General features: G+C 36.7%; 1 protein-coding gene across 1 annotated transcript; it reads right to left on the reverse strand.

Annotated features, from left to right (window-relative positions):
* Window positions 1-11,807: 11,807 nt before the first annotated feature.
* On the reverse strand, window positions 11,808-21,912 carry LOC127234284 (phospholipid scramblase 1). The gene is made up of 6 exons (XM_051201182.1): window positions 21,849-21,912; window positions 18,456-18,498; window positions 15,413-15,633; window positions 13,953-14,114; window positions 12,564-12,725; window positions 11,808-11,867 (listed from the first exon to the last, which is right to left on the reverse strand). Exons 1-6 carry the CDS (start codon window positions 21,903-21,905, stop codon window positions 11,808-11,810), a joined length of 705 nt encoding a protein of 234 aa, XP_051057139.1. The 5' UTR covers window positions 21,906-21,912.
* Window positions 21,913-24,963: the final 3,051 nt, after the last annotated feature.

The raw sequence follows: 24,963 nt of genomic DNA on the forward strand, positions 1-24,963 counted from the left end.
TATTTAATTAAACCAAGGAGTTATAGACAATTTTAAAAGATAAAAAAGCATACAAGGGGATTGAAGAAGAAATAAAAAATCATTAAAGTCTCTGATGAATTCTATCAGGCCTTTAAAGGACTAACACTATTGATCTTGAGATTATTCTTTGGAATATAAAGGGGAAAATACTACCAAACTCATTCCACAAAGGCAGATTTGCCCTGATACCATAGTTAGATAATGATGCAACACAAATGTATTCATAGGTCAGTCTCCCAGATGAACATAGATGCAAAAATTCTCAACAATCCTGTAGAAAAAAGAATATTCATCATGAAACCAATTTGGTTTCACTCCAGAGATGCAAGGGCATTTTAACTCTGGTTGGAATATAACATGAAATTAAAAAAATAAATCATATATAAACAAATAAATTATATACCATATACAAAAATGAAAATAAAGGATCCTTCATGATAAAAAAAAAATCCTTTAGCAATTAGGATAGAAGAGATGCACCTCAATACAATAAAGGCTGTATAAAACAAACTTATAGCCAACATTATATTAAATGTAAAAAAAAAAAAAAACCTCAAAGTACTTCCACTAAAATAAGGAAAAAGACGAGGGTATACATTTTCACCACTCTTACTCAATATAGTATACAAATATTATCATCTAGAGAAACAAAATGAAAGGGAGAAAGAAAGATAGGAAGGAACTAAAGAAGGAAGGAAGGAAGAAAGGAAGGAAGGAAGGGAAAAGATGCTAACAGGAAATGAAGAGCTTATGTTATCCCTAACTGGAGGTTATAGCCATATATATATGGACCTTGAAAACTTGAAACTGATAAACATTTTCAGCAAAGTAGCAGGTTATAATCATCATCGCTATCACTAACAACAAATCAGTAACTTTCACATAACAAACATGCTGAGAAATCAGGGAAAGTCTCATCTACAACAGCTTTAAAATACCCCAAGTGAAGCAGAATAAAATTAGATTGTTTTCATAAAAATAGACACATCTGTGAACATCATATGTAAAATAATGCACACTCAGAATGATAAGTCTCAGATATTCTCTCTCATTTGTGGATGCTAGATTTTATACAGATTCACAAAATCATATACATACATGCATAGATGTATAAATACACATAGAGAGATGTATAAGTAATAATATGTACATAATTTATAGGGGAGCAGAAATAAGACTGTGTGAAGACAGGAGACCTGTGAGAAAATGAAAGGAGTAAGTTGAAGGAGGTGAATATACTAAAAGCACGTGATGACTTGAGAGTGCCTTCATGCACAGCATCACTGTTGCAAAGGATGTTTGTTTATCAGTTAACTCCCCTAAGAGGACTGAAAGCACATCTGACTGCAGCCCTAAACCGGCTGAGCTCCAGTGACTGCTATCGCTTGCATTTATTGGCAGTGGTTCCTTGTTTTGTTTTGTTTGTAGTTTTACCTCAAGCCTCTGGATCCATGAATGCTCAATTGTTTTTGCAAGAGATGCTGAGAGTGTAATAACAGTCTTGATTGAGCCTGATTCCCAAATTCAAATAGACTTTTGAAGATACTAGAAGAGTAAATTTTGCATAGGGAAGAGCAAAAGTAATTGTGACCACAGGGTAGCCAGTGAGAGGCAGTGGCAAGGGTGTGAAGCACACTATTTTGCAGGAGCTAAAATCAGAAGATTGAGACCAGTTTCAAACAAGACATGTAGGAGTTGTTCTATCTTTTAATGAACATTTAAATTGCTTCCTTGCTCCTTTGATATCACAGTCATCACATGTGAGAGCTTGGACCAGCCTTCAAGGTGATGAACGATCTGTGGCTTGTTGTGACTTCTGCCCCAGCTAAAAAGGAACTGTGTGAATGAAGCCTTCTGGATGAACTAGTCCTAGCCAGTCAGCTGACTGCAGGCACATGAAGGAGCTAGAAGAGGGCAGCAGAATTATGAGTTGAAAATAATAATAACTTTTTAAATTTTTTTAAAAAAACATACTAGCAATTTTAATAAAATAAAACTTAAAATATATTTAGAGAAAGTACTTTAACTTCTTAATAAAGATAGAATAAACTTCATGACAGTAATCACCAACATGCTACTATTTACTGTGAAGCTTATGGATACTTTTGATCTGCATCTGAAGTGACATAAATACCACTTTTGGTGCAGGTTCTCAATGCCCTTCCTGAAGTTTTTAACGGTCACTTAGAGCTTTTGATTCCATCTTTAACAAAAGCTACACTATGCCATAAGTGCAAAGGATATTGCATCTCTCTTTTCCTTGTTGATGGAAGTAGTGTCATACTACACAGCTCTAGCTGGCCTGGTGCTCACCATGTAGCCTAGACTGACCTCAAACTCCTGTCAATCTTCACTGTCTATGTTTCTGAGATTAGACTTTACAAGTACTTTGCTATTCCTGAGTGGCAGCTGTTTTCTCTGTATTTTGAAAGGTTTTTTTCTTATCTTTATCACTGATTTGAATTATTTTATATGATATGTCCATTTATGTCAGGAATTTGTTTAACTGTCTTCTGTGGTAATTTGTTAGAATAAAAATTATACTTCTTGGTCAGATTTGGAGCATGCATTTTATCTCTGTTGCTTGCTTTTTAATACTTAATGTTCTGATGTGTTTGGAGGTATAGACATTGAAATACTGGAATGTAGGAGTGTGCTGCTGTGTGAAGCATTTGTTTTCAATGTTCTTCAGAAACTATCTTTTCTGTCTTTCCTTGCTCAGAGATCCATAGTTCCTTCTTTATGCTTGCATTGACAAAAAATAATAAAATATCCCATAGAAGACCAAGAGACATGTCACAACCAACTTTTGGTAACTGATACCATTCAAAACATTAGTTGTCATAGTATATTAGAAATTAATACTAATTAATGTTTTAAGTGTTGTCTACATATGAAAACATTTCAATGTCTCAGGAATTAAAATAACTAAATGAAAAAATTTGATACATCAAAATATATAATAATTAAATTATTATTTTTAAAAATAAAATATAACTAAAGTAAAAGAGACTACAATTGCAATTACTTATTTAAGAAAACTAGAAAATTAATGAGCTAATATTCATTAGCTAAAGGTTAAAAGTAAATAAAATAATAAACCCATTGCAAGTATAAAGAAGGAAGTATTAAAGCAGCATAAAACAGAAGCAGCATTTCTAGAGTTTAGTTACATTATCAAAATCTAGAGTTGTAGATAAAAAATTATAACATTTTAAGTAAATTTCACTACATCTGTGAAAATGAAAGTTTAAATTCAAATGAAATATAAAATATTTTGTTGGAGCCATAATGATGTAACATTCTGAAAAGAACCAATTTATGCTATCACAGATCAAATAAGTTCCAAAATACATTATTATACTACAGCCAAATGTTGTAATCCAGCTAACCAGATGGGTGCTGTGCTGGATGCCCACATCTATTTCATAGTGAGTTGTAGAATATATATATATATATATATATATATATATATATAGAGAGAGAGAGAGAGAGACATATTGAATTGATTTAAACATTTAGTTTTAAATTTCAACACTACTGAAATAACATAACTGGAGTCTGAAATCAGCATAAAGATTTTATTTTCTCTTTATCTATGCTCTATTTTTAAAAAAGTGTTTTCTGTGGACATTAATGTTTTACATTTGTATTCTATGCTTGAACTAGTCAAAGTACAACATGCTCAAGTTGATCCCATCATTTCCAGTTAAGTGAATCCTTAACAGTATTCCCAATGTGACTACTTCAATCTCCATTAATAAAACTGTTTATGTTTCAGAATTATTGGAAAATAAATGGACTTTTTCTCCTCTCTACGATCCTATCATTAAGGACAGACAGGCTGACATTTTGCCTAAGTAAGAACCAGATGAAATGATGGGAGATGTCATTCTCTAAACATGTTTCTCTTATTGGTAAATGAATACGGCCCTGTTGGTCAATTGGAAAGCAAGTTAGGCAGGATAAGGAGGATAGATAGGATAGACAAGAAGGATTTTGGGAGATGTAGTAGAGAGAAAGCCAGATGTGAGATGTAAGAGAAGAGGTCCAGACCCTCTCTCTGGTAAGATAAGACAACATGGAAACACTTAGATTGATAAAAATGGGTTAATATTTAAGACAGAGCTAGCCAATAAGAAACACTAGTAACCTGTCAACAGTTTCATAATTAATACACTGCCTCTGTGTGTTATTTGGGGCTGACGTGGCTCTGGGACCAGGCTGGTGGGAAAGTGCTTGTAACAATAAAACATGTAAAATATGGTTGTGGTAAATATTAACTTTCAGTGCACTTATTCCCATGAATTTATAACTAATCTCCATGGCAACAAAATGCACTATTGACCCGGACTTAAGAAGAATCATTCTTTGTTTACTTTGTCTTGTTATGAATTAGAATTAGGAAATATACAAACCCAGCTTCCAGCTCAGCATTTTAGAAGATAATTCTAGCAGTGTCTACAAAGTCACTGAAGTTATTACAGAATCTACTCTCATCATTTTAGGGACAAATATTGTATGATCAACTCTTATGCACATTCAAAAATGCAATCAGACAAATATCTAAAAGACAGTCATGATTTATAAAAAAAAATCCCCCAAAAAGATAAACTTGTAAACTTCAGAATTGTTTAGACCCATTATAGTATACCCATATTTAAAATTGTGCTGAAATACAAAATGGTGTTTTCCATACTGGCTACACTATCAAGCTATATAAGAGGGATCTACATTCTTTGTACTGTCACAAGCACTTGGGATTGCCTATCTTTTGAATTTTAATCATCATTGTGGGTGTAAAAGCATAACTCATATTTTTGACTCATTTTTATAATGACTGATGCTCTTGAATGCTCTTTCTTATGCCATTGATTTCTGTACATCTTCTTTGCCTAAGCATCTTTGCCCTTTTTTTATTTACATCATATTGTTATTAACTGAATTGTCAGATTTTTCATATATATAGATAACATGTCCTTATAAGATTTGTAAATATTTTCTCCAACTATGTGTTTTCTTACTAGATGACTTGCATTTGAGTACACAAGTTTCTAATTTTGATGTAAAATTACTTGTCTGGTGTTGTTGCTACTGTTGCTTGAGCTTTATGTTTTGTACATAAGAAACCATCCCTAATCCAGGGTTAGTATTTTATTCTTATGTCTTACTACTACTATTAATATTTCAGTTCTTTTGCATTTGCCATTGATTCATTTTGAAAGAATGTTTGTGTTGTGGTGTAATTATCCAATTGACTCCCTCATGTGTAAATGCCCAGCTGTTTCAGAAAACTTTGTTGTTGACACTTTTTCTCCCTTTGATGTTTTTTTGAATACTACAAAAAAATCAAATGTTCATTATATAAATATATTTCTGGACATTCCGATCTTCCACTGATCTGTATGTCTATTTTATGTCGATTCCAAACTATCTTAGTATAATTTTTTAAAGTGGGAAGGTCATAGTACTTTAAAGTGAGCTCTAAAAAAAAAGATTGCATATCATAAGCTAACTTTTTTTAAAAAATCAATAAAAAAGAGGTTACATTTAAAACTACATGATTATTGCTTCAAAGTTCATCCTTCCAAATAGCTTCTGGTTGCAGAAGCTAAGTGTCATATGTACAATTGCCTTCCCTTGTGCTTTCAGTACACCCCAACATTTAATTGGGGTGGCTGACATGTTAAGAGGTTTAGCCCATTATCGTCATAGTGCACGTGGTGGTATTCAGGCAGACATGATGATGGAGAATGAGCTGAGAGCCCTACATCATGACCCACAGGCAACAGGGAATGGTGTGAAACACTGGACATGGCTTGGGCATACATGAGACCTCAATGCCCGTCCTCACAGTGACACACTTCCTCCAACAAGGCCATGCCTATTGCAACAAAACCACATCTCCTAATAGCGCCATTCCTTATCAGCTTATGGGGGCCAATTGCACTCCCTAGCCCCGATAAGCATGTAACAATGTCATAATGCAAAATGCATTTAGTCCACTTCAAAAATCCCCATAGTTGTATCACAGCCTCAAGAATGTTTTAAAGTCGAAAGTTCAAAATCTCTCTGAGATTCATGCAAACTCTTCACTGTGATGACCTATCGAATCAAATCAAAAACAGATCACATACTTACAAGATACAATGGCACATGATACATAACCATTCCAAAATGTAGGGAAGGGAGCATAGTGAGGAAATACAGGACCAAAGGAATTCTTAAAACCAACTGGGCAAACTCCAAACTCTGCAGTTCCATGTCTGATATCAAAACACTCTTCAGAGTGCCAATTAATTTCAGCTTTTGACTGCAATATACTCCTTTCTCTTGGGATGGTTCCACTCCCTGTTAGCAGCTTTTCTTGGCAGGAACCCCCAATGGCTCTGGCATCTTCAACATCTTGGGGTCTCCAAAGCAATGCAGGCTTTGCTTTCACAGCTTCATGCAATGATCTCTCTTGGCCTCCATTCAGGGATACCCCTGACACTTGCTTGGCCTCAATAGCTTTCTTGAGTTGTAGAAGAAACTTCCATAACACCTTTAGTCTATCCTTGGTTCCAAAACCAGAACAATATGGCTGAAGCTGAGAAGTCCTGATGCCTGATGGGGCTGGAATATGGCCACCTCATTTAATTACATTTTGATCAGCTTTCAGTTTTCCATGGTTTCCTTCACTGACTAAGCTTGACAGTCCTGGAACTTGTTTTGTTTGACCAGGCTGGCCTCAAACTCTATAACTTTATAATTATAGTGTGTTAAGAAGAAAATCACTAAAATATCTGAGAAAATTTCTCTATATGCACATATAGAGAAAGGTTTCTGATCATTTGGAGTGTGTGTGTGTGTGTGTTATGTGTAATATATGTACTTGTTATGGCGGTATAAGTGGGTAATGCACATGTGGATGTGGGTGCACATGTGTGTCTAGCCTCAATAACTTTTTTTTAAACATGTTCTGTACTTGAATCTGAAGCTCGTCAATTCATCTAGGTTAGCTGGCCAATGAACTCCAGGAATTGAGCTGTCTTCAGATGCTCTGCCTATCTCTACTCCCCCAGAGTGACAGGAAGAACAAACACATGTATCTATTTATGTCATTCTTGGGATCCGAACTTAGACCCTCATCCTTGTAAATAAGGCATTTTTTTCTACTAAATAACAACCCCAGTGCTAACTAAAAAATCTGTAAAAATGCATTATTTATTTAATTACGAGTGTGCATTCTTGTGTCACAGTGCACATGTGAAACTCAGATAATGTTCAAAGTTCTCTTCTTCCACTATGAGTGTCCTGAGGGTTGAACTCAGACAATCATCTTTGGCACCAGATAACTATTTGTGGTGTCATCTCACTGGATACCCCCCCACCAAAAAAATCTTTTCAGGGGGAGTAAGCTAGAGATCAAGAATTGAGGCAAGTATAAGATGGTTTTCTGCCCAGAATGATCATTTATGATGCATAAATACCATATGAGTTCATTTAAAACATTGAGAAACTAAGAAATCCAATATTTGTTAAGTTCATTATTTTCAAAAGCATTTTAGATATCATTTGTAAAAGTGTTACATGGATGTATGTTACACAATACTTGAATAAGTCTTATGTTTAAACTACCCAGTGGATGGTAATAATTTTGCACGTGTCAGATTATATACATGGATATAGGTGTATGTATATATGTACACATAGAGAAATGAAGCAAACAGGAATTGACAGGAGTTGCTTGATAATTCAGGTCTGGTGACATGGATGGAGCATGAGCCAGTGAGCTCAGCTCATGTAAATGGGAAGAGTCATTTTTCTGTTGTAAGCTAGTAATCTATGTCAACTGGGACTCCTTTTTCTCTATTTATGAAATCCACATATGGCCCAAACTCCTGGCAAATAGATAATATAGTCTTCTAATTACAGAAAGCTACAACTGTTCATAGTCACCAGCAAATACACTCCATTATAGACAGCCTTTGGTTTCTCTTGCCAGGCATTGTGTTCTTATTCTATGGAGCAAACACTCAGGAGGTGGACAAGAAAGTATTAGGAGTTGAAGGTCATCCCTGACTGCATAGTTTGAGGCCTGTCTGCACTACATGAGACCATGTCTCAAAATTTTTTTAAAGTCGAAATAGGCCTTTAAACCTTCTAGACAAAAGGTCACTCCCCAGGAAAATTAAGTATTTTAGAGATTTTAGAAACATCTTATGGCTTGCCTAAAATATAGATTGGCCCTGTGTTCTCTCTGGCTATTTTCACTCTCACATAATTTACAAAGGTCCCTATGTTCCTTGCACCCCTCATCCTTGAAAGTGCCTTAAATCACTCTGTAATAAATTCCACCTGGCCCTTATACTACAATTTGTGTGTCTCATTTGAAGTCATTCAATGGAGATCACAGAACCAGGGAGCTAAAGAAAGTCCCAAGCAGATTCTAGAATGAATTCATAAAATGTGTGCCTTGGATGCATGCCATAGTTTATTAGGTAAAAGTGATTTTGTTCTGCAGTCCTCACAACCTAAATTTGATCCCTCCAGGTCACAGGGGAAGGAGAGAATTGTCCTCCACATATATACCACAGCATGTGTGTATTCAACCTTTCCTAAACACACAAATATACACACATTTAGAAGGAGAAAATGTGCCTTTATGTAAGATGGAAAAGACAGAAGAGCTGGCCCATATTTGGCCTTTGATTTACATCAAAATATTGACAAATAATATAGTTTATTTCAATAATGTATACATGCTTTTAAAAACTACTGCCTTGTTTTTATTGGCATTTAAATTAAGTGACTATTAATTTCATAACCTGTGTAGAGAGGCCTGGATATTTTGAGAACTTATAATATTTGTAGAATATATCAGTTCCCCTTGCCCATTTGAAAGAAGAGTGATTTCAGGGCATGGGCCATAAATCCAGCTTTAAGTAGTAAGGACTCCAAATCATGTAGGTATTGACCATGTCATAGACATTCTTAGCTAAGATGGACAAAGTGGTCCCTACCAAACTAAAGTACTGAGGGTTAAAGTGAGGCCTTAGGGATACAGCAACACCCACAAAGAGAGAGTCCAGTTCATGGATGAGGCAGGATCAAGATAATGCTTAGGCATGAATGGGCACAATGCATGATAAGGCTTCATTCAAGTATACACTTTGCTGAGAAGTGGGGAGTGAAGTGGATGTATATTGTATCAAAGCAGGATAAATAAAGGCCTATGAAATGGTTTTGAGGGACTACGCAATTGTTCAGAAGGAGCTTCTATAGTCTTATTCTGAAGGAGCGTTATAGTCTTAACAAGTGTCAAGAAGGAGGGCTGGAGATGTAGATGTACAGTGTTTGCCCCATGTAAAAAGCCCTCGAAGCAATTTCCAATGCTGAATAAAACTGGGCATGGTAGCACATGCCTAGTATCCTGAAAGTTAGTTGGTGGAAGATGTGGACAGATCAGAAGTTTATGATAATGTTTGACTACATATCAAGTTCTAAGGCAGTCTGAACTACATGAAACCATTGATGAAAAAATAAGATCTAATGGCTCAACCAAGTTCTCCTCAGCGAACATGAAGGTTTGTCGTAAATGTCTTGATTTCCGTTTTTGAAGTAGAAGGCACTTGGCCAGCATGTCTTACTCCATTCTTCTCAAAATCCTGGATTGCTCTCTGTATGCAGCCTGATCTTCATAATATGGCTAGCAAGGTGAGCCACCTATTTTCACCCTCTCCCTCCTTGTCTGTAATGGTAGGTTAGCTTTCAAACTGCGGTCCAACTCCTAATAGAAATTCTGCCTTCTCTCTTCTTTTGCATAGCAGCTGTCTCAGTTGATGCAGTGTAGATCCTGACTATTCTTCACTAATTGGTATGTGAATGTTTTCATTAGGAGCTTTGGTGGTTTGAATGAGGATGGCTTTCATAGGCTCATATATTTGAATATTTTTTTCTTAGGTGGGGTCTTGTTTAGGTCAGATTAGGAGTATGGCCTTTTGGAAAAGGTGTGTCACCAGGAATGGGCTTGGAGGTTTCAAAAGCCCAAACCATATCCAGTCTCACAATCTCTGCCTTCTGCTTGTGGATCAGATGCAAGCTCTCAGATACTGCTCCAGAACCATGCCTGCCTGTCACCATGTTCCCAACCAAGATGGTCATGGGCTCACCGTCTGAACCTGTAATCAAGCCCCCAATCAAATGCTTTCTTTTGTAAGTTGCCTTGGTCATGGTGTATCTTCACAGCAATAGAGCAGTAAGCAAGACAGACCTTGAATAGTATCCTAATATTTTCTTCATGTATGCCTGAGCACATCTTAAATACAATGATTTTGTTGAGTATTGAGGCAGAAAAACTTCAACATGTTAACAGAGCACAAGCAGGACACAATGTCCATAGCAGGCAAGCAGCAGATCTCCAAGGTAGGCAAGTTTATGAACTGTTACTAGGGTACTTTTCACTATACAAACGTGGCAAAGGATGGTCAGTCAGAGCTCTGTGGCTGATTACCTAAGGAGCAGCATTCTCGCCATCTATTCATGTTCAAGTCCAGTGTTGTCTACCAACTTTCAGCCTGTTCCAGACTTTACCCCACCCCCACCTCAAGCCCGTCTTCACATTTTTACAAGCTGAAAGAAAGGAAAGTCAGTGTAGCTGCATAGGAATCTCTCTCTCTCTCTCCTGCAAAAGAATTAGTGTCTTCCCAATGTTCATAGTGAATTTGATGCAAACTCAAAGCCATGGAACAGAAATCTAATATTCAAAATTTTCTGCATTGGCCTGAGCCATTTTCCTGTATTTTGAAATCACTAGTTTTCACAATGAAGCCTTTTTCTCATTTTTGTTTGAGAAATTACTCATGGTCTGGGAGGGGCATGCATTAGATTCTCACAGTCCTTACTCAGACTTTAAAAGTTTAATACCATTACCAATAGAAAATTTTACTACCAGCAATGATACAGGGTCAGGCACAGGGGAACACTCCTGTCAAGTGTTTTTTTGTTTTTGTTTTTGTTTTGTTTTGTTTTTTGATGGAAGAACAAGGACAGGAACAATAAAGTTTCTAAATATTATGTTAATTTTCCCAAAGAAAAAGTGAGTATCTGCTAAAGCATCTATAAGCTAGTGAGCTAGGAAATAAACTGATAATTGTTGGTGCCCATAAATATGGATCTAATTCATCCTGGCTCAAGGTCAGAGACTTCAAATCTGTCCTTAGGAAATCATAAGACCTAAAGGTCTAAGGCGTGCTACAGTGGGATGTTTGCTCTTGGCCTTGGGTGTCTTATCTAAATAACGACAGACTTGGTATGAGGTGTGATTACTCTTGACCCTCGAGGCAAGATAACAAGAAATTAAGTCTAAGGTGTGGTTACTAAATGCTTGGAGACTTAAGGAAGAAAGTCCATTTGTTCAGCATACATGATATCATGTTCCCCTTTTGGGTTGGGGTGTGTGAGAATGGTGAAGAATAAACTTGGGGCTTCAGTATTCACTGAATTGCCCTTCTGACTCTATCCTGTGTCTCTATCTTTCTTTTAATGTCTTTATCTGCCCTTTCTCAATCCATACTCCCCCTCTCAGGTACAAACCAGGGGCAAATTGGCTAGTATCGACTATAGCCCCACAAAGCCGGATCCCCACAGATAACTTGAAAAGCCACTCATATGACAGTAGTGTTAGGCACAACCTAGTTTAATTCAAGGATAGATGAGTGATTTCAATGAAAGAAACCACTGTGTTTCCTTTTCATCCCAATCAGTGTTCTAGCTTCCCATTTTCTGAGGACACATTCATCGATTCATAGACATATCGGGAATTTTGGTCTCTGGCCGCTACTGCTTTCAAAAAACATGAAGTCCTAGATAATAAGAAAAATGATAAAGTCAATTTTCAGCAACAGAAATGAGGCTACTTTTCAAATCAAGAAAACTGAAGGAACTCAGAAGTGGGAGGCAATAGAGTTTTGAGTGTGAGTCCACACTGTTCTACATGGTAAGACCTTTTCTAGAGGCAAGGACAAACAAGATACCAAAGAATAACCAAAGTATAAACCAAGCCAAAGAAGAAAAGAATAACAAAGGGAAATGAGGTATGTATAGTACAAATGAGATGCTATATGTTCACAAGAATGAAACCTTTTTATAAACAACAAAAATGAATTAACCTGGAAGATAGTAGTTACATGAAATAAGCCAGAGAAGAAAATAAAATATAGCACACTCTCACATGTGGAGTATAAAGATGGGTTAGTATTTAAGACAGAGCTAGCCAATAAGTAACTGGACAACAGCTTTATATTTAGTACAGCATCCTGTGCATTATTTGGGGCTGCTGCGGCTATGGGACCAGGCTGGCAGGAAAACTGCTCATAACAGGTTAATTTGCTTTTTCTTAATTTTTTATAATCTCATGCATATATACAATGAAATATGATCATAGCCATTTCCCATCTCCCTAACTTAGATGGTGATCTTTAAGTGTGAAGTTTTCCATGTTATCTCCATATGGTTCTGGGGACTCCACCTGAAATAATAATTACAAGGAACAGACTTACTATGAGGAAGCATGCTCCAAGCATCACAGCCTTCATCTTCACATCAAGGTCCAATGGGAAGTGGATCCCAAAACTGTCCACATCTGTCAGTAACTCCTTCAGAAAACCAGACCAATGCTTGGAAATCCTGCCAATCACAATTTCTTCATCCAGAGATTTGATCTGAATTAGAAACAAAAGTCAATGAACAAAAAGAGGAGCTTAAGAAGTTCTCAAAAAATTAAACAGTTCCAGGGTTTGTATGAGAGGGAATAGACACTCTATTCAAATCATGCTGTCATGAAACTAAACATTGGAAGGGTTGCTACATAAAATAGAAATTTTGGTAATTACACATGAAAAAAATCACAATATTTCTCCATTGTTTTCACTTGTTAGTTGCAAGTAAATTGTATGCCAGCTTAAGTTCTGTCGGTTTCTGAAAATATAAATAATTTTGCACATATGTAGATGCTTTCATATATAGATCTATTTTTACACACATATCATATAGTCTTTATATACATACATGCCAATAAACTTACACGTTCATGCCTTGTGCAATCTCTTGTAGTGTTTCTGTATTGTATTTTCTTAGAACTGCCCATGTCAGTGATTAAATTTTTAGGTCACTGAAGACAAGGTTTCATGTATATGTAACTGGATTTTAATACATCAATAAAAAACCTTCATGGCTACCAATGTGACAGAGTGACTCCGGAGAGTTTTAAAGGTTTATCAGGAAGGGGTATCCCTCTTCTCCAGCTTTGGAGTATTTTTGTTTCTCTATGTAATATAGGCCTAATATTTTTTCAGGTTTTCTGAAGAAAATCAGAGAGTCAAAAGTCAAAATGACAAAAAAAAAAAAAAAAAAAAAAAAAAAAAATTCCATCAGCTTTACAAATTCCTCCAGGAAGTAAATGTAAAACATGTTTTCAGTGGACCAATTGAACAGGGAGATCACAGGGAAGCATGCTTGGACAGTAGGCACTATACCTGCACTAGCTTCTCTCTTCTAAAACTGATTCACTTATTTTTATTTAATGTATTTTGCTTGCACATAAGTCTATGTAGCATGTGCATGCAGTGACTGACCATTGCTGAATCCTTAAACTGTGGGTCACAACAAACCTTTTTTTCTTGAAACTGTTTCTTGTCAGGTATCAGTCATAGCAATAAGAAAAGTAGCCAGTACTGAAATTGTGGATATTTTAAGATGACTGCACATTTTCCTTATTTAACAGCATCAGCACTGATCTTTCATTGGACCAGAAAATATTTCTCTGACCATGTTATTTGTTTTCTGAAATATTTGCACAAAAATTTCCACTTAATACAACTGCAGGTCATCGCAAAATATGTTTGATTTATAAGGAAAAGATATCCAATAAACATGATCACATCTGTTACCTCAAAATCAACACTTCCTACACAGCTGCACGTGATACATGGACCAACAATTTTTAGAACAGCCTGCTTCTTCTCATTTTGAACTGTAAACTTTGGAACACAGGGGTGCCAGTTCTGAATAACGAAACCAATGGGCACCCCAGGAGGAACTTGCACTTCTATCTACAAACGGAACAGAACATTGATAAATATGTTTATCATCATATTGTCTATGGCTTCATTTACCTAGAATGACAGTGAGTAGATCTACAATACCACTTAATTAGATCAATGTTATTTCTTTTCTTAGTTCATGGAGGAGATAGTACACCAAGGTAAGATGAATTAACTTGCATCAGATTTCTCAGCTAATACACAGAAGGGATGAATTTTGAACACTTAAAAGCTTGCATGCCTCACTAATATCTCCATTTATAAAAACTGTCAAAATTATTAACACACTGATGTATTAACAGTGGCTTATTTGTGTGGACAGAACTCTGACCATTGGTGAATTTTCAACTCTGAGTCCTAATGCTGTGTAAGGAAAGGAAACTGAGCACTAGACTTATGGCCTTGATATTTGATATTTATTTACTAGGAGGGCATCACAATGCATTGCTGTGTTTATCTGTAAATAATCATTTCTGATGATCAAACTTCATGACCATGTTATACTGGTATTCAAATGTAGCACTTTCCTCAAACACATTCTCCTCAGATACTGCTGTGCATGGTAGATTTTACCTAGTATAAATAGCCTGGAAAACAAAGTAATTCTTTATAAATAAACTCATTCTCTCAAAGTAAGTAAGTATAGTATTAAACATTAAGTAACTTTTTTCCCTGTTATCTCTGCTTAAGGATATTATTTATAGAATCACTGGGGTATGTGGGCAGACATGTTCTTGGGCTAGTGAAATCCACACAAAGGCTACCCTCCCTATAAAGTCTCTATGCCCTGGTATCTGCTTTGAAAAGCACATTTTTCAATGAGTAGACCATCAAGTGATATGAAACAGACAGCCGAGGACATCTCCTCCTGGGGAATGTTTATTACAGAAGACACAACTTACTGTGTTTAATAAAAGAGAAGAAATAAAAAATACAGGATATGATTTTTTTTTTCTATTTGTCCTCCAGTGGAGTGTCATCAGCTAAATTACAAGTTGGATTCATCCTTCTTCCAACTCAGGCATCCTCAGACATGCAGCTCCATTACTTTGGTCCATGCCAGTCATGATTATTTCTGACAACAGATTTGGACAATATTTCTTCCTTTAAACATCAGAAACTGTTGTTTGAGCTGTCACTCAGCCACTAAGGGGAGATTAGTCAGGGGGCATGGACTTAGTGTTTATCTTCCTACAGTTGGAAGAAGATGAAAATATTGCTTGTGGATCACTTTTTAAGGCATAAATAACATGGCCAAAATTCCTGCTGAACTATCTTGAAAACTGTGTTGGTAAGTTTTCACAAACCTTCTGGAGGCAGCAGGGACAGAAACAAGAGCTACATCTTAGTGGTCGCTTCAAAATTACAACTTCATGACCCAAGTTATCAAGAATCCTCATGGAGAAACACCTATAATCCCCACAGCAATTGCGTGTGCAGCAATTAGACTCTTCTACTGCATAGTAAACTTTCTGCCCAAGTTTGTTCTTGATTTTGTACTTATTAGCAGTTTCAAAACCTAAAATGGCTAAAAAACAAAAACAGGAAATCATAATCAACAGTGCATTAGAATCCTCAACTTTCCTAAGATCATGTAATATCCAGATAGTGTTCTAGTTAGCACAAAAAGAGAAAAAAGGAAGGTATGTATAGATAATACAGTCTGGGGGAGTGAAAAGCAAAAGAAAAGGAAGAGGGGGCCAGGAGTTGGTGGCACACACCTTTAATTCTAGCACTCGGAAGGCAGAGGCAGGTGGATCTCTGTGAGTTCAAGGCCAGCCTTGTCTACAGAGCTAACCAGTACAGAGAAACCTTGTCTCAGAAAAAAAGAAAGAAAGAAAGAAAAAGAAAAAGTAAAGGAAGAGAGGTTCGCAAACAAAGAAGAAATCGAGTACCTCTGGGAGAAACGGAAAATAAAACAGTCATTTTTTGATACCTCTATGGTCTAATTCATGAAGGAGACTGCTGCACGAGTCAGGCACAGTGGTGACACATGTGTGGATGAATCTTCACTTCTGTAGCATAATTGCCATGTATTATGGAGAAGCTAAAGAATGGTTGATGTTTTTAAAATTATGTGAATTAGTGTAGGAAATCAGTTTGGTTTAGATTTTGTTTTATAAACTGTGTGTGTGTGTGTGTGTGTGTGTGTGTGTGTGTGTTTGCGTGTTTGCATTATGGTGAAGCAATGTCGAGACTTACTCTCCATGCAGGCATGTGAAATGGGAGAGACTGAAAATGGAAGGTGAGTAATAACATTGCACTGAGCCCAGAGTCTCCTTGAAGAGTATAGGTAGATGCCAGACAAATGGCAAGTGTGAGAAAGGTGCATGGTCACTAAGCTCAGATTTCAACTGTCATATCACAGTGCTGTACCATGCTATCACAATGCCAAAGGCATTCCAAATGACCTCTGCCTTACTGGTATTCTTTTAAATGCTAAAACACGCAGGTGTTAAATTTAAATGCAGATCCTTAAATATTATCTTATCAAAATCCAGCTATGGGAATCCTCTCATTTAGAGACAGCAAAAATTTGCCCATAGAAAAATATCCTTCAGAAGTTCTAGTATTATGGACTCATTTTGAGTCTTCGATGAGACTTGGGGAGGCCTTAGATTTAGTCACTTAAACCTGGCATGTTATCAGCTGGGCATTGGTGGCTCATGCCTTTAATCCCAGCACTTGGGAGGCAAAGTAGGCAGGTCTCTGTTAGTTCGAAGCCAGCCTGTTCTACAGAGTGAGATCCAGGACAGCCTCCAAAGCAATACAGAGAAACCTTGTCTTGAAAAACAAAACAAAAAATTGGCATGTTAACAACACCTGCCACAAGTAGTTTTGCAAAGATTTACAAAACTACTTTGAAGATTAATTTTTTTACTGAGAGAGCATCTATTACTCAAATAGCAGTTAAATTATGTAACATGGTCTATTACCAAGCTTCCAGTTTTCTTCCAGTTCCTTGGAAATTAAAACCAACAAAATGAATGCATAACAGGACTACAAATGTAGTTTAATGGTAGTAGCATAATTGCTTAGTATGCACAAGACTCTAGGTTAGAGTCCTAGGAGTGAAAAAATAAATAAATAAATAAATAATAAAAACACAAATACAGAGTTATATTTATTTACTTTTTAATAAGATAAAATTAAAAATGTTGGTTATAAACTCAGATGATGAAAATAGAGAAATCATCATCTTTTATATTTTTAATATTAAAAATAATTCCATTTAAGAAAATAAGCAAAATTCATAGACCTGAGTATTTTTTAATCAAGGACTGGAGAACTAGTAAATGTGGTTTAATATTACATAGGGAATATATTTGCTGAATAAATATTTGAACCTTACATATCTAAAAAATAGAAATAGGAGACTGTTTAATATATAAAATCTGACTTTGGGGCTTAAAATTCTTAATAATGTATGCCTTGAAATTGAATCTTTGTAAATACTTAATATACAAAATATTACGAAGTGATAGTGTTTATTTCCAGAGAAAAACTTGTTTTAGAAAAACATAGCCCAAAATATTATAATATTTAATAATGTGCATTAAAGGCAAGTTGAATTAAATAAAAACAACTATGTATTTTAATAAAGTCTAGAAATGTGCCACATAATGCATGTTCTAACTTTTCCAATGAAAAGACACTTTGTATAGAGGTGCTCTAGATTTCAGTTAAGTCATGCTCTGATAGATAGGAGACATCTTCCCATTGTTCTCCCTCCCCTTGGCAGTTACCATGATTTTCTTGCAGCTCCTTCAGTTTCTTTTTACACCTGGAGACAATGGACCTGTAGAGACATCTGTAAGCACTTAGCCCATGCTCTGCACAGCATCTCCAACACAACAGGTCCCTGTGCTAAGCTAGGAAGAGTAGAAGATCCCTATAAGACCTAGAATCCAGGCATGGCACTACCAGTGATTTACAGAGCACCACCATCCTAATTCCAAAAGACCATTCACTGTGAGAGCTGAACCATGGAAGGAGGTTCTGTGAAATTCTCACATCGCTCACAACTCAGCAGGCAGAAGCTAGGAAACCAAGCAGGGTGATAAAACATTTATAGATGTGAGAGCAAATATAAGCTTTGGGTGTTCTTTTTTCAAGTTAGCATCTGTATCATGAGGGCAGTTGACTATTATAATATTTACCAAGAGATTCCTAATTTTTAGGAATGAAAATTTTTAGATAGACCATCTTATTCAAATACTATGAGGAAAGATATTGTAAGCAATCAAGTTTGCCATTCTGCGTTGTCTAGAATGCAGTATTTGTGGAGTTTAGTATGCCTTAACTTTCATTGTCTTTCTGGAAATAGGATGAATAGAACAAAATACACACCTTCCACAAACTCAAAGTCCTGATGAATCAGAATGTGATCTATCTGTCACAGGGAAAATAAAATTAAGAAATTCAGATGTTTTAGTCAACCAAATTTGGATTCATATTTTTATTATTTATAACCAGCTGTCAACATTTATCAGCATCAACCTTTCACAACTGTTTATTTTTTAACAAAACTATTTTTAACAGCTTTTTCATTAAAATATAATCTATTAAATTAACTTTCTATTAATGTGGAGAATTAGGTCAATTTGATTTAACCTGAGATATTTAAAAAAATTAGAAAGCAAAGTTCTTTCTAGATTTTTTGCAAAATATGGAAACATCTTTATCCAAATAAGGAGGTGTATCTGCTCACCTGAAAATTATTCTTGCTTGGTGTCATCATTTGTGGTAAATGAACATACATGTTATGAATTGTGTGTTTGTAGTATGTTTTGAGCAGTGTTTCCTTATCTAATCTAGTTTCCTTATCTAATCTAGCATTGCACTTATGACATCTCTGACTTGGCCTCCTTAGTGTTTGGTTCAGGGTATGGGTCACCATGGCCAGCATGCTGTTGACTCTTAAAAAAAAATGTTTCAGAGTATTTCTTATAAATATTTGCTGAACCCCAGATGCTCTTTTAGAAAAAACACTGAACTATAGACTCTTATCTAATTTATAAAACAAAGCAAGTATCAACTTAACATTGGTATGTTAAACTACATGCAGTACCCTAAAGCCCAGAATTTTCTTCTCTTACTGTTGGCATTTGAAACACTGTGTGTGTCTAATACTAAAAGCAGTGTGAATGAAAACTATAACTTTACTAATTACAAGAAAATAGTAGATCTACTGTGCACAGAATCCAAATTCAGTTTTCAATACCACTTCTATTTCCTAGGCTATGTCTTCACACATTAACAGTTTGCTTGTACTTAATTCAGTTTCATGAGAGACCATTGGTTGATTGTCAATCTTATTTCCTGTGCTACTGGAGAGAGTTCTGTTCAGAAAGATCTAGCCATGACTGTGTGGAATGTACTCACTACCTTCCTTCTAGCACTTTCAGAGCATCAGCTCTTATTATCCCTAATTCACACTCTTGGCAGGATTGTAAATGAATTCAGAACAATGAAAATCAATCTGGAAGTTTTGCAAGAGACTGAAAATAAAACTTCCATATGTCCCAGCTATGTCACTTCTGCATGTACTCAGAGGACTTTATGTTTTACTGCAGAGATGTTTGTACACATATGGTCACTGCCACTCGATTCAAAATAGTTAAGAAACAGAGTCATCCTAGATGTCCAATAACTAAAGCCAAGAAGTGAAAATGCAGTACATGCACTCAGGGGTATTTTACCCATCTGTAAAGAAAATTGAAACGACAAAATTTGTAGGTGAATTGATGGTACTGGAAAATATCATAGCTAGTGAGGCAAGCTCTAACTTGGAAAATCAAACACCATACACCATATGTTCTCTCTCAAATATGCATGGCTTTGGTTCTTTACGTATGTGTTTATTTAAATTGTGCTGTCTGTGGAAACCACAATGGAACAAGAGGGGCATGGAAGGACTGTGGGTAATGAAGGGGCCTTATAAAAACTGAGGAAGGTAGCATACCTTTGATAAGGTATCTGAAAGGAGTACTGGGAGTGGCAAGTTTTAAACAAGGGGAAGGGGTTGGGGAGAACAGGAGGTACAGAAAGAGAGTTAACAAAAACTAAGGATGCATTAAGAATTCACATCAAAACTTACTAATTTATAAGCTTCATAATTTTAAACTGTCAGAATGGATGTACCATGGATGGGTAGAATGCTTATCCCAGAAGCTATGGGTTATTAGCTTAAAAATCCGAGTGTCAGGGATCGAACATTTCCCAAGGAATTATTGATCAAGGAGGTCCTAAAGGCTCCCCAAACTCTACAGGTTATGACCATTGCCATTGATCTCCTACTATAAACTTTGGTTCCAGAACTCAAGGAAATCCTACTTTAACTCAGCTAGAAGTTTCCTTCTTGCTGATGGATTTCAAACAGTTTGTGAGCTTCACACCTTGTATACTATAATATCATCATGTTAGGCAAGATGTTCCTACTGCCGAAATAGTGGCACATCTCTTATGAAGGTGAACAACTGATTTTTTATAAGATCTAGCAGATGGAAATTCATGCCCTAAACCAGAGACCAGGTCAAAGTCCCATGGTTGGGAAGGTCACGGGCACCAGGGATGAACCTATTACCTTCATTTTACTAAACAGGTATATTATAAAACTGCCTCCAAAATATTTATATTTATATCCAATACTAGTGCTGCCCTCATTCCTAATCAAAGACACTTCTCTTTGTAATGAATGGTGAATTAATGCAGAGAATCCACCACTGGCCAAGGTACTGAGAACTAGTGATTGTTGAGTGCTTAGTGAAATAGAACACCTGTATCCCCATGTCACCCACTCCAAGGCTCAGAGAACATCACAGAAGATGGGGCAGAAAGAATGAGCCACAAATGAGAAGATGACTATGAAATACTGTCTTGTGGTTATGAATTCACAGCAGCTGTGTTTCTCCTTATATAGTCTACACAACACTCAGCTGGTAAACATTTAGGCACAGGTAATAAAGAGGCTCATGTTGCTCAACACTCCTCTGAGAACTGTTGTTGGTCTCAGGGTCTCACATGCTGGGGGAAAGAAGTCACTATTTAGTGACTTAACCTCTAGTGTCTTACCTATGCACTTGTGGATAGGTCAATACTCATGTCCAGGCATATCCCTGTTTAAACTCAGTGCTTTACAAACAAACAATAAACACACACACACACACACACACACACACACACACACACAGAGGAAAGTGAGGTGAGGACTTAGGTAGGAAATAGGGTAGGGGTGGGGCAGGAGAAGGTAGGTGGATTAATACGACTAGAATTTTATTGTAGACAGGTATGAAATTGTCAAATAATAAATTAAGGAGGAATATATTGTATAATGTGCTTATTTTTAAAAAGCCTAGAAACTTGTGCTACATATATACTAGCATTTGACCATTATCCTAAATCATTTCCAAGGTAATAGGAAATACAATTTCCTAAGGCATTCAAACTTTACTTCAGAAATAAGACAAATCCATAAAAATCAGTGATTCATTTTAGAATACATAGCCATGGTGTGTGAGTTGTGTCATGATCTCTACAGTTGGAATACTGAGGTAGATAGATTATGAGGAATTTAAAAGAGTCCCAGGACAGACGAGGGCATCGAGTGGCCCCCTTTGTCAAAAAAAGTGTGCTTTTATACTCCTGTAAAAGTCTAAATGTTATGAACGACAGTGATTGCCTGCCTATGAGTAAACTGGAAGCATGATCCTGTTTATGAATATTTTATCTGTTTGAACTTACCGGAATTAAATGTTCCAATCCAGGTGGCAGTTCAGAGGTGCTAGGGTTAGAATCCATGGGGTCACAGCAGGTCCACCTGGCTGGAGAGATTCTGGCTGACTTTGGGTAATAAAGAAGGCTGGGTCTTCATCTGCATAGATAGATGGTCAGACTTGGCAGTGAGCCTGAGGTCCTGAGTATGCAGGATGTCCAGAAATTCCCGAAACAGGAGCGTGTCAAATAGATTATTACTGCATAGAAAAGTAGAATGACCAATCCTAACTACCTATAAATTGGCATTTCAGTTCTACTATCCATGAACTTTAAAGTGTGATTGTTATTTTTTTTAAGTTATTTCCATGCAGTTAATGGGATTTCATATCTTCTATTTTTGAGGGTGATGGCTGTGAAGAGTCTTTGGCTCTGGGAGTTTTCCCCTAATTGAAACATTCCCATCTGGAAGGAAAATGGGAGCTCATAACTCTCAGGAAGTAAACCAATCTCACTGATGAGAGAAAGCTGAGATATACAACAGGCATGAGACCCCTCCCAGAGAGCAAAGGATCAGTTATCAAAACCACTGTGAGGAGCCTTGGCTGTCATTTGAGCTGTCTGCAAGTTGTGCTGAGAGCTGTAGGGATGTACGCCTTGTGAGTTATCAATCAACCAAGATGGGCTGGGCTTTTTCACACTGCAGCTGCCTAAGAGACACCCATGAGCCCCCTATACAGAACCTTTCAACCACACTCCTGTAAGAGTCCTCAAATTGAATGTTGGTGTAGTTGTTACTTTGGTATGTTCACAGAGCCCTTGAGTGAGAAGACATCTGTTTAAGCCTTTCTGGAAAAAAAATTAACACATCACCCTTACCATTCAAACTTGAATGTAAAATATGTGAGACAAAATCACAAATAACTAGATTTGTTTATATGAAGATTTTGGCATGAGTTCATGGAAAGGGGTGTTAATGAGAAAACCAAAGCATAGGATGTAAACTACTATTTCTAGGACCAAAGCATCCTTTGAAAAAGAATAACTTGGAAACCTGAGCAATAGTTTCTCATATATAGATATATCATGGAAACGTTTTCTACTGAATTGATGTTTGCCAAGGTCTGGAGTCATTTGTCTATTTTCTACAATGAATGAGAAGGGTGGCACTGAAATATGGTAGGTAGAAGCCAGGAATGCCACCACTGTCCCCTTGTGCCCAGAGTAACACACTTGAAAATAAAGAATTCTCTATCCCTAATATTATAGTTCTATATATAGTAATATGTATGACTGCAATTAAGTTTCATGCTCTTATTTTTATAGTTCATAGAAAAGCAGTTTCTAGGCTCCAAAACACAAAAGCACTGATAGCTATGGGGAACCCAATACTCGGAATAGGCAATGCATTTAAACAGAACACTGATGAAGGAAATCCACAGTCATTAAAAGTAGCGCTTAGCTAAAAGAAAATATATAAGTGCCTCATAAACATAGCTTTTATTGTCAATTCCCTCTAAATAAATGAACATTTATAGATGATCTATGGTTTGATTGAATCGGTTGCACAGTGAAGAGAAACAATTATCAAGAAGATAATTTGCACTTAAGCAGCTTACGATTAACTTCCAAGAGAAAGAAAATGTTTCCAAAATAAAGTTTTCAGACACACAGCAGCTATTTTAGATAGATATAGCTTAAATGGAGATGGGAATGCCGGGAAGGGAGAGACTTTGTGAGATGCTATAGGGAGGAACAATTGAGACAAAAGGCAAAGGAAAAGTCAAACACCTGATTTGGGATATGAATTTGGCAGGCTTATCAAGAGGCATCCAAAGAACAGAGAGCTCTGTTGGTGACACAACAGGACAGTTTACCTCTCGCTTTATTCTAACTTTGCTAGGTAGGTAAAGAGGGACTCTGGGGAGAAGGGCGAGTTCATGACACCATTTATATCTTGACAATGCTGAGCATTCAAATTCCCATTGTGAAAAATACATTGAAATGATGCCCTTAAAAAATGTAATAGATATATTTGAGAATGGACAAGTTAACAATTTAATACTATGGGAAGGAGATGAGAACAAAACAACACAGCAAAGCTAAACACTCTCCTAAACCACACTTGAGAAAGTTCTGGACAAGACCTGACATGAGCTCTAGAACTGCACATTCACATCTTCCATCTAGTCTTGACTTGGGTTTGATCATCATACACGTGCTGTTTACTGGAAGGGCTTTGGAAGCTATTGGGGAGCCCATGGTGGTGATGCCTCTTTTAAAGAATATCTGGAGAGTAGATCCAACAGGGCAGAAATTCAAGAAGGACCCTCCAAGCCAAAATCTACAGCCTTCACAGTCTACACATCTAAAGGAAGCTGTTGGCCTAGTTCTCAGCATTGCTGTTGGGATGGTGTAGCATGATGCCAAGAATGGAACCCCAAGAGATAGGACTGTGATTGTGTCTGGTTCAACAACCTGGTCTGTTCAACTGGAGCAGCCAATTTGAGAAGGCCTGGCAAGGCTGCACATCCAGATCTGTATAATGAAATACCTGCCTCAGATTCTTGTGTTAACCTGTTCTGTTCTCAAGAACCATTCCCTTTTGCATAGAAATCCCCAGAAGAAAACTAAATGGCTTCTAAACAGTGCTCACTTATTCTTGCTTGCTAGTTTTCTTCCTACTTTTTAAACCTTAAGACTTAAGTTACATGTTAATAAGGAAGAGAACATTCTGGCAAAACAACTGGAGTTTCAGGAGTGGTCTTTGCAGGGCTGCAATTGGAGCCAGCCGAGTGCCCCCCCCCAAGTCCATACTTGAATGGGTGTGTGGATGAGGGAAAGGCTAGCTATAGATAATAAAGAAAGACAGAGACACAGAAGAAAGGTCAGGGGGGCAGATCAGTCAATACTGAAATGCCACAAGTTTATTTTTCGCCACACTTATAAACCATAACCAAAAAGGGGAACACAGTATCATGTAAATGGAACAGACTTTTCTTCCTCACTTATTCTAAGGGTTCAGTAACCACACCTTAGCTCTAACTTCTTGTTCCCTAGTCTTAAGGTCAGGAGTAGCCACACCTCAGATTCAGGTCTGCTGTTATTTGGACTAAGATGGCCCAAACATCCTTCTGTAGCCACA

This window comes from Phodopus roborovskii, unplaced genomic scaffold (genome assembly GCF_943737965.1).
Source record: "Phodopus roborovskii unplaced genomic scaffold, PHOROB, whole genome shotgun sequence".
Taxonomy (NCBI): Eukaryota; Metazoa; Chordata; class Mammalia; order Rodentia; family Cricetidae; genus Phodopus; species Phodopus roborovskii.